This window comes from Odocoileus virginianus, chromosome 5 (assembly GCF_023699985.2).
Source record: "Odocoileus virginianus isolate 20LAN1187 ecotype Illinois chromosome 5, Ovbor_1.2, whole genome shotgun sequence".
Classification (NCBI taxonomy): domain Eukaryota; kingdom Metazoa; phylum Chordata; class Mammalia; order Artiodactyla; family Cervidae; genus Odocoileus; species Odocoileus virginianus.
The window spans coordinates 85,997,176-86,013,004 of NC_069678.1; the positions used below are offsets into that span (position 1 = coordinate 85,997,176).

Sequence of the window (15,829 nt, forward strand, 5' to 3'; positions counted from 1 at the left end):
AGTTATACAGTTAACCAAAGTAAGGCAGCGTATATACAAAAATCAAGTATCAGATGGAGAAGCAATGTATTACAGTGGAAAATGAAGACATGGAAATAAATATGTCTCAAATATTAAAAAAAAAAATCTTATCTGTCCATTTAAAAAGAATACTCTTCAACAAAGCCAGTTTCTTTTAGATTTGATATTAAATGCCTTCACTTAGCAAATATTAATTCTTGGCATATAAATCTTCATGAAGATATTTTTTTTAAATCTAAATACATCAAATAAAAAGCTTTGAAATAGCTCTTTGGCACACAGGAAACATTTCCTTTCTAAGTGAAAACATTTAGTGAGTAAAACAGGCCGCTTTCATGGGTATGGTACAGCAGCAACGTAACTATGAATGAATACCATCTATCTCCATACAGCAACTCTTGCCTCTTCTCCTACCTTCTGAATTACCTCAGATACCTTTTTTTTGACCTTGTCTGATTTCACATGTTCTGGTACAAAGAACAGAGCTAAGCAGACAGACTACAGTTTTCTACAAAGGAAAGAAAATGTCTGTTTCTTTTGGTTTCAAACTCTTCTTGATGGTGCCATCCAAGCCGTAAATGCACTCTGGGTTAAGTCTTTCTTGAAAGGGATACGACACATCCCTTTTCTGGATGACTATGACGTAAGAGTCCTTCATACAAAACTGAGAAGGAATTATCGTTACCTAACCACATGTATTACCCTGCACTTACTTGCCCACATTGAAATCAACTACTGGTTAGTGCCCCTTTTCACACAAGATCAAAAGATCAGTCTTGAGCTAATTCCAATTAGTTTGACTTTATCTGGAAGGGCTTAGAGCCCTGTGTAAATGTAATGATTTCACTGGCTAGTACATCTTCCATTAAAATAAATAACAGACAGAGGACAGATGATAGGTATATGGGTCTTTTGCTAGAACTGGAGAATCCCATATTCTCCACACTTCCTTAGCTAGAGAAACAGTCAATTATTTCAAAGCAAATTTATTACAGTCTTGTCAAAGGCTTTTTGAAGGTTTAAGTTAGTCATATTTATTGGTTCCCCTCTAGCTGTCATTAGGCATATTTTCTTCTTCCAGAAACCATGTTATATTTCCTCCTGCACACTGTATTTCAGATTCTAACCACATGTCTAGGATGCAGAGTGTATTTGGCAACTGGGAGTCTCCTAAAACTCCTCTCAAGAACAAGCATTCCATTGGCGGTCAGTCCACTGACACAATGGAAATAAATATATGCTGGTCAAATCTGAGGAAACTCTGGTGATATAATTACACCAATTTTGGTGACTTCATTTACAGAAAAAAATGCACACACACGTATATATGCACACACATACTATTCTATTTGATCTAGTTGATCTATTTGATCTATGCCCAACATATCCATATAAAGAAATAATTTGGAACTGGGAATCACTGACATCTAAATTCATATCATGGTAAAGAATTCACTGATGGTTGGTTCATCCCTGAGGCAAAAGTTTGCTCCATGATATCTCATGGTCTTGATTCAATAGCTGGCTTTATTCTACAATTTTTGTTTTTATGGTCTTAGAGTATTTTGGTAGCTGTTCTTCAAATTCTCCCCAGGCCTGATTAATAAGCAAATTATTTATTATGAACAAAACTTGAAGGATTTACAACGAACCCTAAAGGCATTGATGTCCAGACTTCGGTCCATGTATTTCTTCTTCTCATATTTATCTCGAATAAATCCCTCGACCGCACTGCAAGAAGCTTATTAAGGATAAAGCAAACAAATCTTTCAGACAGAATGACTATACAAGGTCAATTGGTATCCCAAGAGCATTGTTCTCCTATCTTCCTTCTGCCTGGTTTCCCCATGTGGCTCCCGTCTCTTCTGGCCTATCCCTAACCAAAACCTTAAAATGCCTCCTTCATGGCTTCTGCAAGGAATCACCATTTCCTACGATCTTCCTTCAGAGTAATGAGAGCAGAAATGGGGTCATTCTTCATTTTGACATCAGTGGAGCCTGTGGCTGTTCTACTGAGAAGGATATAGGTAAAGCAGTCAGTTATCTATTTTAAAGTCCTTAAGTCAACAGGACTGAAACAGACATCTGAGTGCCCCTTAAAAAAATATACGGGACTCCCATGCCCCACTGCCAGATTCTGATCTGGGGTCCTCTTCAGGGTTCCAAATCTACATTTAGTATGTTCCCCCTGTACCCACCCAAATCAAACTCTAACAAGATGGTCTACAAGCCATATTTTGAGAAGCACTGCCTTCGGGGAGTTTGGTTTTATGAGCTGGGTGCTATCTCCATTTGAGGGGCTGGGAAAGTTATGGATTAACTGGTCAATAAGTTAATTCTTTCAGGTAGGGCATAAAAAGGCATTAAAAATTAGTGGCAGTTTTGCTGAACCAACATAGCACAAAAAATTCTTCAGAGATCCAAAGACTATTGGAGATGTCACTCTATGGAAGAATTCACAGTGAACCACAGCAGTCTTCATTTCTGGCTGCGTCGCCCCTGTCTGACACCACCATTCTGACATTAGAGAGTATACATGGGCTTTCTATATGTCTTGGCTGCAGGAGAGAGGAAAAGCCAGACTTCAACTCATCCACATATAAAGATGGCCCAGTCAGATCATGGGTCCTGAGTCTTCTGTAACTCTCCCAAGACACTACCACCACCACCACTACCAATAAAACCATTCAGCCTTCAAAGTTACTCCAAAAAAGATACTGGTCTATTTGAGGTCGCCGAAAGGTCTCAGGCAGGTAGGCTTCATAAAGTCGGTTTGCCTTTCCATTCCCCATCTCTTGCATGCACTGCAATCAAAGAGATGTGGAAACAAGGAATGTCACATTAGCGAAGAACTAAAAAACTTCTTATCCAACTGTATCATTTTACAATTAAAGAACCAACTGAGGGAGTGGCAGAATCGAGATTTAAACTTGTGTATTCTGATTTCCAATCCATGATTCTCTCTGCTCTGCTCCCAACCATTTCCTTCCACAGCTGTCTTTCCTGCCACTCTGTCTCCTTTTATTGAAAGATTTGTCTAACAAGATATATTTGATTCAATAGTAATTTAAGATCCCATTTGAAAGTCCAAGACATAGAGCTGCCAATCCAAATGCCTACTTGGCAGGCAATAATCAGTACCTAATCAGGCAGGCAGTAATTAGGAACAACTACAATTCTGAGTTTATAGTAGTAATTAACCTATCCACTGTATTACCAACAAATATGTTTCTCATTAGGCTTTTCAAAGACTCCTTAACATTTGTGAGAGATAAATTCCAAGATTTTTAAACATCTTCAAATTCTCAACTATCTCCATGGCATGTAATTTCCTCCATAAGATACAGTCAAGTATAACTGAAAAATATAACTAATCTTTTAGTCCTTCAGTGAATCTATAAAGATAACCTAAAGTAACTTCTAAAGCCATTTTCTGTCAAGAATAACCTCTTATTTACAACATCAACTTCAGCAACTGGTTTTCTTTGGAGCCAGGAGATTTCCCCCTGAACAAAATACATATATATATATATGTATTTCTGTAAATTACTTTAAGAAGTTTCAATGCAGGAAGAGAACAAAAAACGGGGAAGCCACATCAAGTTGCAGCTCTCCGGCCAGGCTGGACTCACTAACTTAAGTGTATCACACTCAGCCCACCAACCTAACGGCAAGCAGGATTCATATATGCATTTCTGCAATAAAAAAACATTAAAAGTATAGGTGTTGGACTTTTTTTTTTAAGTGAGTATCTAAAATTACAAACATTAGATCTGAAAATGCCAAGGGCCTTAGAAAATAATACAAAGATCCTCCTTCATGTCTTCATGGGTCCATGGGGTCCTAGGCCATAGAGCATTTGTGTTTTGAAGGAGGTAAAATATAAGTGGAATAACTTGTGTCTTAAATATAAAGATAAAAATTTTTTTAACGTGGCGCTAGTGTTGAATACTTAAACTTCCCTCCATCTTCACCTTTGTGCCCAGTTTGACTGAAATTCATCTGGAACTATTTCCACATGAAGTATGGGAGTGGTTGAGTCGCTCCTGGGTTGTGTAAGTACCTGAATCTGTTCTTGAGTCCACTGGTCGAGGTTAACCGATTTTACCCTGGATATGTGCACCCCGAGATTCCTGTGGATTCCAGCACATCGAATGCAGATGAACACACCAATGTTCCAGGAGGCCCATCGTGGCCCTGTGGAGGTCAGGAGCAGGGCAATAAAGTAAAAATTAAAACAACATTCAAGACCCAAACCAGAATTATTTAGGTTATCAGATAACATTTCAGTTAGAATATAAGAGAGAATTGTTACCACGATCACCTTTTAGATTTTTTAAAATTTTGTTTTTATTTTTTTGGCTGGGCTGTGAGGCTTGCGGGATTTTAGTTCCCTGAACAGGGATTGAACCCCAGACCTAGCAGGGAAAGCTCTGAGTCCTAACCACTGGACTGCCAGGGAATTCCTACAACCACCTTTTTTTGGTCATTGTTTTGTTCATTTTTCCAAAAATAAGCCTTTTTTAAAAAAGGTTTAAAGTTTTTAAGTGTACAATATGGTGGTTTAGTATATTCACACAGTTATGTACCATCACCACTATCTAATTCCAAAATGTCTTCATCATCCCCAAGAAGAAATCTCAAGCCCAGTAGCAGGCACTCCCCATTTCCTCCAAACTTCCCCCCACCCCAGCCCCTGGCAACCACAAATCTACTTTTTCTTTCTATAGACTTGCCAATTCTGGACATTTCATAGAAATAGAATTACATAACATGTGGGCATTTGTGTATGGAACAACAGCTTTTTTTAGAGTCTCATAAAGGTTGAACTGCAAATATTATAATATTGTTACTTATGTTTTTAAAAATCCCAGGAGAACAGTGGCAGGTCATGTCACATTCTATTTAATATGTTTCATGAACAGCCCTCCCTCAAGAAACTTTTAAAGGTGGTGAGACCTGGATTCAGTTTTCCTACTAGGAAAAAAGATACAGACATGTCATGCCAGCTCAAGACTAAGCCTGACATTTAAAACTGTTTATCCTCCCCTCCCCACCAGGACTATAAAATATGCATCCAGATTCACTTAATAGGATCCTTTTCCCCAGGGCTAATGTCCCTACTTTACCCAACTACAGCATTATCTAGATTCAAAATTATCATATAATAAAGATGCTTACAGCAATAAAAAAAAATCTCAGATATGTATTTTAATAAAAGTCTGTTACATAATCTCTCATCCCCTGCCAACTTTGCTCACCCTAATAATCATTCTGGAAAAATTTCAAACTCCTCTTCATAATTTTTATACAGTGTAAAAGCAACTTACTTTTATATATCATCTGCCAAAGATTTACTGAAAAATCACTAATATTTCTTTTGCCACCACTCCAGTAGGCAGAAATTCACCACATAAAAGAAGCATGATGTCAAGAGCTAGAGGTTGTGAAAAAGAAGTGAAAAGACACTAACTGGTTTTCTACAGAGATAAATAGGAAGGACCTGCATTTGGAACAAAAAGGACACAAGGTTTTGGTTCTGCTGAACACAGACAATAGTGTGGTTAGTCTGAGGGTTTTGACAGAAGTTTTTTTTTTTTTTTTTATCGAAGGATAATTGCTTTATGGAATTTTGTTGTTTTCTGTCAAACCTCAATATGAATCAGCCATAGGTATACAAACAGTCCCCCCGCTTTTGAACCTCCCTCCCATCTCCCGCCCCATTCCGCCCCTCTAAATTGATACAGAGCCCCTGTTTGTTTGAGTTTCCAGAGCCATACAGCAATTCCTGTTGGCTATCTATTTTACATATGATAATGTAAGTCTCTATGTTACTCTTTCCATACATTTCAGCCTCTCCTCCCTTCTCCCCATGTCCATAAGTCTATTCTCTATTTCTGTTTCTCCATTGCTGCCCTGTAAATAAATTCTTCAGTACCATTTTTCTAGATTCCTTGACAGAAGTTTTAATGAAGGAATGCTAGAGTCATATGGAAGAAGATTACTCTTAGAAATTTGAATCTGCAGCTATTATAAATAAAAAGGTAATTTCTAGATAAAGATATCACTCAGATACTATGGTTAAAAACTGCAAATACAGAAGGCTCAAGTCCTCCTTATAACCACCAGGTGGTGTTCTCTGCCTGAAATTTTATCCCAATACCCTCTTACTGCTATAATCTTGATACACTCAGGTTTATCTTCTAAAAAGACCTTCAGTCCCTTCAAATCCCCAGATTTGCACAGTAGATCTGCCATGTAACTAACAAGCACACAAATGATCCAGACACTTCTTTCAGTGGCAGTGAGTTACATAAACACAAAGTGGAAAACCTAAATAGATGGAAATGAGATTCCTTAGGGTTCTGTGGGTCTATTTCGGGTTACAGTTTTTATAAAGGAACTCAAGATAAAATCGATATTATACAGGATTAAAAGTGGGACCAAAAGTTAATAAATATATCATGTCTCTTTACCATTTTCCCTTTGCTCTAGATTCTAGAACTCATGATAAGATAGTTAAATTGTACTTGTTTGCTACAAAATCACAAGCCAAAAACACGAATTAAAAGTTAGCTGTGAAGTGTTACGCTATTTGCCTCCTGACCCTAAGTCTGAAGAAGGTGATTCCCAAACATCAAAGCCACTGTCACAACTGCGGAATTTCTCCAGATCGCATTCCAGAGTATAAAATCTCTGAGGAACACAGAACTAAATCCTGATATCCTGGAGCTGCCAACAAGGCCTCAGTGTAGAAACACAGGCAATAATATTTTCACAAAAAGTCAAAGGAGAGCCTCCTCTGCCCCACTCACACATCTCTCCTATGACATTTTCCCAGTGAAATACGGGCCGTTCCATCTCGGACACTCAGCTTCCTTTAGTTTTACGCTGCTTGATTTGTTAAGCTGTAACTTTATGCTCCATAAAGGATTCCAAAATTAAAGAAAAGCAAAACACAGGAGAGACAGTTACTTATATGGCTGAAAATATGGGGAAACGGGGTTGTTATTGAAAGCACAATCTTTTCAGCCAGGAAAAAACTGAGGTTTGAAGGTCAGCTTCAATAACAATTAGCTGTGTCACCCTCAGAGAGACACTGAAACCTCCTAAGCCTCAGTTTCCTCATCTTCAAAATGTGTACAGTAATATTCACCTTACAGTGCTGAGACTATGGAGGGATAATAATAAAAGAGAGCAACATTAAAGAACATGGTACAGAGTGAGATTTCTGGAACCCACTTCCCATTCATCTACATTCATCAATAAGGGCATGTTAATGCACTCATATGTATATATCAACACCATGCAAGACCACAGAATGCTCTTATTAGACAGAAATGTGAGTTCCAGTCCTAAAACATCAGAACCAGAATCAACTGACTGAACAGCAGAAAGAAGAAATTTACCCTTGATACAATTTCAAAGTCTTCTAGAAAACATGAAATTTTAAGCAGTTTTCTACATCTCCCCCAAATATTCCCTGAAATGTACTCCCTAAACCCCCACCTGTTGCCCATTTCTGTTAGACACCCGCACTCTGCCTTTGTGCCCACACACGCCTCCACTACACACACAAAGGAAGACGAGAAGCTGACAACTATTTGATGTGTCTAGATTACACAGTACCCTGTATTGCTGCTACAAGGCCAACCGACTGGAACATGGCCTTATAGGCAAAGATGATCCAGTTGTTCCATACACACTGGTCATGGCAACCAAGGAGAAAATACACAAAAGATGCCATTTTGAAGTTGAAAATAAAAAGAGACTCTGAGAGGCAATATTCTGAACTGTTTTGAAACCAAAGAGAATAGATAGTGACATAAACTGGTAGCAATTAGCACAACATAAGGACAAAGTCATGGCTAAGTGAACATATTCAACAGGGGCCTATGAGCGGGCTCAGGAAGCATTAGGCAATATTAAAATTAACAAATAATCGCTCTGCAATAAGGGATCAGTAAAAATGAAGAAAGCATTTGGATTTAGCAAATCTGTCAAGAAATCGGCTCTAATAAGTACCAACCCAGTATCAGGGAAATCTGGGCTTACCCTAACTATTTGCACGCCTTCTAACAAGTATTTGGAGGGTTTATTTCTCCATTTGTAAAATGGAAAGCATATGAGTAAATCCAATTTACATTCAACTACTGGATGGTTTCTGCATAACTGAGTTAACTACTGATGCTTGGCTGCAAATTTTCCTTGCTGCTAAAATTTCCCTCATCACAAGAGCTGCTGGGCCTAGAAGTGTTCTGTCTGGGCTTGAGAAATCAGCAGAGACAAAAGAACTAGACTTACATCTGTTATAATTAATCTTAATCTGTTACTATTATAATAATTATAACTCATGAATCTCTAACTTGTAGAGTTCCAAAAAATAAATGTTGAGGCAAAAAAAAAAAAAAAACCTGCTAAATCGATGGTTACCCATAATTAGAACTGCCAGCATCTTGGAGCTGTTGAGAAGCTCTTCAACAGGAAGGGTCCAGGAAGGGAGAGAAACTCTCTTCCATCTTCCATCCAAGCCCTGTTGAATCTACCTTGGAAACTTTCCCAGAAACTATCCATTTCTACCTAGACCTTCTCCTATCTCACCCATAAGCATTCAATCTCTCTTTTTTAATGGGCGTAAGATTTTTTTCTTGTTGGAGATTTTTAAAAGTTTTTATTGAAAAATAATTGATTTACAATGTTGTGTTAAGCATTTATTCTTTTAATATCATTTATTGAGTAGATGGTAAAGAATTCGCCTGCAATGCGGGAAACCTGGCTTTGATTCCTGGGTTGAGAAGATCCCCTGGAGAAGGGAACTGCTACCCACTCCAGTATTCTTGCCTGGAGAATTCCAAGGGCAGAAGAGCCTGGCGGGCTACAGTCCATGGGGTCACAAAGAGTTGGACATGACTAAGCGACTTTCATTTTTCACTGAGTACCTTTTATGTGCCAAATACTCTGCCTGCTGGGTACCAAGAATACAAAGGCAGAGACAGTCAAGATGAGATTCCCTAACTCAAAGAGCTCATAGACTAACAACTCCAGGCTCCCACTAGGAAAATCTCTCTAAAACACAGAACTGTACAAATCAGGCCCCAAATATAAACTTTTCACATAGTCTCAAACATAGAGGTGAAAATATAAATTGGTGTGAGTTTTCTGAATGGTGTATTCCAAACTGAACTCTCAATCTCTTACCACAAAATCTTCTGTCTCCATTCTTCTCCATCTTGATCCATTCATCTCCATCTCACCTCCATTCAATCAAATGCAGCAGTCAAAAATTCATACATCATTTATACCTCTTTCAACCACCATCTCTATAGCATCACCAAGACCAAGTCTCTCTCAAATCGGTGTGTCTCCTCTCCATCTGCAACACTATTTCTCTAATTCAAACCCACCAGATCTCTTGGACTAGTGCAATGACCTCCTAATGAATGTCTCTCCACTTTTACATTCCTCTCTCCTCCAAACCAAACCAAAAACCATTCTCTGTGAAACAGTCAGCTTGAACTCCTTTTTTTTTTAAATTTTATTTTTAATGTGGTTGATTTACAACGTTGTGTTAGTTTCAGGTACAGAGTAAAATGAATCTGTCATATATATACATATATCTACTATTTTTTAGATTCTTTTCCCATATGCCAGATTAAGCTCTTAAAGAAGCAAAAGTGACCCTGTCACTCAGTTGCTTAAAACCTTTCTAGGGAAACCTTCTATCACGGTTGGATTAAAGTACAAAATCCTTAACAGGTCTCCAAGGACTTATATGATCTGGCCCAGCTTTTCAGCTCCAGTCACACCAGTCTTCTTTCATTTCCTCAAAACACCAACTTGTTCCTTACTGAGGGCTTTTGGCCTTTGTACAAGTCACTCCCACTGCCTAAATAGCTCTTTCCCCAAGCGCCATCCATTCCTCAGAGCCTGGTCAACGCCCATACATCATGAAGGTCTCAGCTGAAAAGTTTCCTCCTCGAAAGAGCTTCTCCTCAGTCCCTCAACCTAAACCAGATTATATTCTCATTTCCATCTTTTCTTCTAGTTTTTACATTTCACTATGGAAAATTTCAAACAAGCTGAGTGTAATTAACCAGCAGCTTCAGCCATTATCAACCCCTGGCCAATCTTATTTTAAACATACTTCCACATACTCAAGTCCCAACCTTGGAATATTTTGAGGCAAACCCCAAATATCATACCATTCTATCTATATATACTTTGGTATATATCTCTAGAAATAAGGACTTTTTAAAGGTTATAAACTTTCACTTACCCCTACTTTTTTCTAAGTTGTATCATATTTAATCATATATTTATTTGTGTGATTGCTGAACATGTCTTTTCCACTAAACTATAAGCGCCAAAAGAGCAGACAGATCTGTGCTGTTCATTGTCCCATTCCCAGCACATAACACAGTTGCTAGTACATAACAGGGAGGCAAAATTTGTTTAAAAATTAATTAAAAGTAAGTAAATCCTTTGAACCCTCCTTTTCCCCCCTTGTAAGAATTCATCAGAGAAACAATAGGTCAAATACACAAAGAAATACATTAAGAATATCCTTAAAATATTCATGTTCTAACAAAAAATATCAACAGATTATATAAAAGAACTATGATATCACTATAAAATTAAGGGGAAAATTTGTAGCTCTTTATTTAATAAAGAAACATGTACAAGTTATAGTAATTATATAAAATCTGATTTTCTTTTTCCTTTAGCCATGGACTTCATTGTTTGAATATTTGCAGCTATTATTCTATACACAAATTTTAATTTCTCACCAAACTCTACATTCCATATTTCTAAGTCACTTCACTCTCCATTTTATGCCACATTTCCATCAAGAGCTACTTCCCCAGGTCACAGTCTGCCTGCCTGTGTGTTGTTGTTCAGTTGCTGAGTTGTGTCTGACTCTTTGTGATGCCGTGGTCTATAGCCTGCCAGGCTACTCTGTCCATGAGATTCCCCAGGCAAGAAAAGAACACTGGAGTGATAAAATCTGATTTTAAACAGCAGACACAGAACAAATCAATCCGTTTTTAAGGATGTGAATAAATGTATATGTATGTACAGAAGAAAATGTCTACAAGAATATATGTAAAATATTAGAAGCTATTTAATATTTCTGGGTAGTGGGATTGTGAAATATTTGTTTTCTTATTTTTTTATACATTCTCTGACTTATTTGCAAGGAACTTGTATTACTTTTGTAATGAGAAAAAACAGTACAGGTATTTTAAAAACAAAATAACACAGTCATCTATCTATCTGCAAGATAACGCTGAAACACTTCAGCATGACTGTAAAGCCCTTTAAGAGACTGTGCTTCATGCAGGATGCCCAAGTCATCATTCTGAAATATGTCATGACTCATGCTTCTCTTTCACTACACCTTGTTCATACCTGGAACGGCTTTCTCCCCTATTCCCCGCTGGACAAATTCCAAAGTCTAGTCCAGTGGCACCTTTTTCTGTGAGGCCATCAAGGAAATAAATCTTGACCTTCGCTATGGCTGCATGCTTTGCTCTTCCCAAACTGAATATCTTGTTACAGTTAGCTGCTTACAAGACTCTCTTGCCCTAAATAGACTATCAGCTCTGGAAGGCAACAACCTCATTTCTTCATCATTTATCCCAAACATCTAGCACAGCGCTTGCAAGCAGTACATGCAAAATGTACTTCCTTTGGTAAATGAAGTCACCAATTAGCAAGATAAAAAGCATACCATTTTTTCCTGTTTTGCAAAATGAAGGGAAAAGTTTTCAAACACCTGCAAGGCCAAGATATTACACAGGAAAGGGATTAGGTTACTTTGATGGGGTTCCAAAGGCAGCACTATTACCAATGAGTAGAAGTTGATTTTGGCACACTCTGGGGAAGAATTTCCTAACTCATAATTAAGGTTGTGTGAAAGCAAATGCAGCATATCCGGAAATAGTGGAATACCAATAAGAGTAAGTGTTCAAGAAGAGGCTGGATGATCAACTCCCAGGGAGATAGAGAAATGATTCCTGCTCAGTGGGTAGGGTAAGCCATTAACTATAATGGTTCTCCTGCTACTACAGTTCTACTGGCTGATCCTTTCCTGTTGGAAATTCAGTGGTTCTGAAAGTGTAACGTGAGCTAACATACAAAGATGTCTTGATGAATCTAAAAATATGAGATCAAATTCAGTTCATGAAACCTATGACTGGCACTGAAATGTGATAGGCAATAAGGAAGAACCTCCATCAACATGCTCTGGTCTGAAAAACAGACCTCAGTTTCTCTTGGACTTGGCCTGTCATTAACCGCAACATGAAACTGGGGTCAAAGTGAAGAAGAGGCCATACTTGTCTTAAGAACAATTCTAAAGCTAGTTATCTCAGTTCCATTCATTATATCCCTTCAACCCCTGATTTACTACAAAGAAGAATACACGTAAACACCAGTGGCATCTTGGAGAAATTACATAGGGCTACTCAGGAGGTATGTTTACCAGCCTATTTCTATCTACCCAAAAGAGAATTCACCTAGTTCCCTATTCCAAAATAACAATAAACAGTTACTTTGAACTTCTGTAAGCACAAACATTTTAAGGAACCATGAGGCCAAAACAAGAGCTTACTCAATCAACCACTTCTCTCAGATTGCTCTGCAAGAGAAGTCAGTCCCTTTCCACCTGGTCCATCTTGCAAAAATGTTATTTCCTTCTGTCAAAAAGAGACACTGTCCACATTCACATTTTTGAAAAAAGAAGTTAGAGGCTTTTTAAATGTTTGAGACAAAACAAATTGAAAGACTTCTGAGACTGATTAGAGAATAAAGGTAAATACTATACCAAGGAATTGAAAGTTGGAAAATCAGAGGTGGAAAGAACATTAGAAGTCACTGAGTCTAGGGACCTCCCTGGTGATCCAGTGGCTAAGACTCTGTGCTCCCAACCGGGGTGGGGGTGGGGGCAGGGTTTGATCTCTGGTTAGGGAACTAGATCTCACATGCCTCAAGTATGACCCGGAACAGCCAAATAAATAAATAAATAATTTCCTTAAAAAAAAACAAAAAACAAAAAACAAGGAAGAAAAAGCCACTGAGTCTAAACTTCTCATTAGTTACTGAGATCCTTCAATCTGGTTCCTCCCTGAATGGAAGGCCATTTTACTGCTGGATGGCACTGAATATTAGTGATGTCTTCTTTATACTGCGTCCCATTAATTTGCCTTCTTATCACTTTTACCTCCTGGTGCTGCTTCTATACTCCTCCCATATTTATATAAAATAACAATAAATGTAAGATAAAGATAGAGGTTTGGAGATTCTAGAGAGAGCAGCTATTCTACACTCAACCAAAATACAAGCCAGTTGAACCAATTTAATCCAGGAGGTCAACGAACGATAGGACAGACGACGCAAACAAACTGCTATGACATCCATGGAAATGAAGCAAAGCAACACTATCCTCCCACCAGGTAACCAGAAAAAGGTGGCGAGTGAAGTATAACACTGATGAGCAATCACTGATGAAATAAGGAGTCAATTTACATCTAAACCCATTTCAGTAGTTAACTTAAAATGGTCTTTCTCTAAAGACATTAAAGCTTGCAACACTAGGAAGTCAACAGGGAAGCAGACTGGGGACTAGTGGGAAAAAAGGAGACATTCTTTATCTTTCTCTTGTTGTTAAGCAGAGCTTGCTTAGAGACAAAACACCAGCCTTGACTTTGCTCTGGAGGCGGGGTGGTGATACAGAAAGTTAAATATAACTGGAAAAGAGCCTACAGAAAGGAGTAAGTCTAAAACAATAAAACAGTCAAAGGGCCAGAGCTAAAACAAGGCACCTGTCTACAGCTTCTTCACACACTGGCTATCTATTTTCTTTAAAGCCTAGGAAAACCAGTCCTTGCTGTGAACTAGTCCAGTAACATGCTTGTACATATCTCATGTTATTTAGCTAGCCACAAAGCTATGGCCTAAAAGATAGTAACTGTATCTCTAAAATTCATTAAACTGCTCTGAAAAGACCAAAGGAAGGGCAGTTAACTTTCAGTAAATTTAGCTTATTTGCCTTATTTTATTATTCAGAGAAGGCAATGGCACCCCACTCCAGTACTCTTGCCTAGAAAATCCCATGGACGGAGGAGCCTGGTGGGCTATAGTCCATGGGGTCGCGAAGAGTCGGACACAACTGAGAGACTTCATTTTCACTTTTCACTTTTATGCACTGGAGAAGGAAATGGCAACCCACTCCAGTGTTCTTGCCTGAAGAATCCCAGGGATGGGGTCGCACAGGGTCGGACTTAGCAGTAGCATTACTAGATGGCAGGGATTGGCTTAGAGGGGGTAAACTGTCTACCTACAATGTGGGAGACCTGGGTTCGATCCCTGGCTCGGGAAGATCCCCTGGAGAAGGAAATGGCAACCCACTCCAGTACTCTTGCCTGAAAAATCCCATGGACGGAGAAGCCTGGTAGGCTACAGTCCATAGGGTCACAAAGAGCGACTTCACACGACACACGACTGAGCGACTTCACTTTCACTTTAGGCTCTAACTCTTCCTTTCTGGTTATCCCATCAGTGGATGGTAACATATACTCAGGTGATATTTCTAGTACTAAAGAACTTTTAAACTCCTAAATCAACCAATCTGTACCATTATTACTCAATTCTACTTCCCAGAATACTTCAGAAGGGAAAGGACCAGGTCCAAGTTTGAACTTTGTTGTTTGTTTGGCTTTGAAAAGGACATTCTGCCAAGGTATGTTCTAATGATGTCACTGTCCCATTCAAAGACATGTAACTTACACCCCCAATGTTAACTGAACTCCAAACTTCTAAATGTGGCTTAAATTTTTCCATGATTTGGGCCTTTGTAGAATCAACTTTTATTACTCCTTTTCTCACTTCTGTACACCAACAAAGACATCACTTCCCCTAAAACCGTGTGTGCAGCTGCCAGTTGCCAGGTTCCAGCCAAGCAGAAAAATTTGAGAGGGTAACTCCTACCCACAGACACCCAGATACCTTTTTCTGATTTGAGACAGACTGTGGGACTCCTTCCTGGACAAGGTAAGTCCCTGATTCTGCCCAGAAGGTCTTCAACTGCCACAGAGGTATCTTTCCAGCCAGTCCTGGAGCAGCAGCTGTGCAATACTGCTAGTGGTGCTCTCTGAAAGCTTGAGACAAAGCCCAAGTCTCCTGGAGTCTCCCTGGGAGGTTCTGGTATGTGATGCTATGGTTGTTTTCATAATGGAGAGCTGATATATTCTAAGGAGAGGGAAAGAGCTGGCCAAAACATCTTCTGCCGGGGTGAAGAATTTCACACAAGTTGATGCTTCCCTCCACTGGAGTCCAATCCTCTGCTATTACAAACCCTGAGTATGGCAAAATGTAGTAAAAATCTAAACAGGTCCACCTCTTTACTTGAGGACACAGCAGATTTTCTCTAAAAAGAACTAAACATGAGCCCCCTAAACTTTCATTTCACGGAGTGATGGTGGCTTGCTTTCAAAGACATACATGGCCACTCAAAGATACATCAAAATCTCTCCAAACCCTAGTGACTGGTGCCAAAACACCCTAAAAGCATCCCAGAAGAATGCATAACTTCAGAGGGAAAGAATGGATGGTATGGTTGAAAACACTCATTCTAGAAAAACCTAGGATTGCTTTCCCAACAAGCTGCATGATGGAGGCAAAGAGTGTGGGAACGGAAGGGGAAAAAATGCTTGAAGACTCAAATACATGGATGAAATAGACTGTAAATGATAAAAAGAGCCAGCTAAAGATCTGTGACAAATAGGATAAATTTCCCTGCTCTCTTTAG

General features: G+C 38.8%; 1 protein-coding gene across 2 annotated transcripts in view; it reads right to left on the minus strand.

The window, feature by feature from the left end:
* SMAP2 (small ArfGAP2) overlaps positions 1-15,829 on the minus strand; it is a 47,974-nt gene that overhangs the window by 12,348 nt on the left and 19,797 nt on the right. For both annotated transcript variants that reach the window (XM_020894091.2, XM_070468361.1), the window contains exons 2-4: positions 4,085-4,218; positions 2,740-2,825; positions 1,674-1,752 (exon numbers count right to left, since the gene is read on the minus strand). In XM_020894091.2, coding sequence (XP_020749750.1) covers positions 1,674-1,752; positions 2,740-2,825; positions 4,085-4,218 — 299 coding nt within the window. The remainder of the gene's footprint in view (positions 1-1,673; positions 1,753-2,739; positions 2,826-4,084; positions 4,219-15,829) is intronic.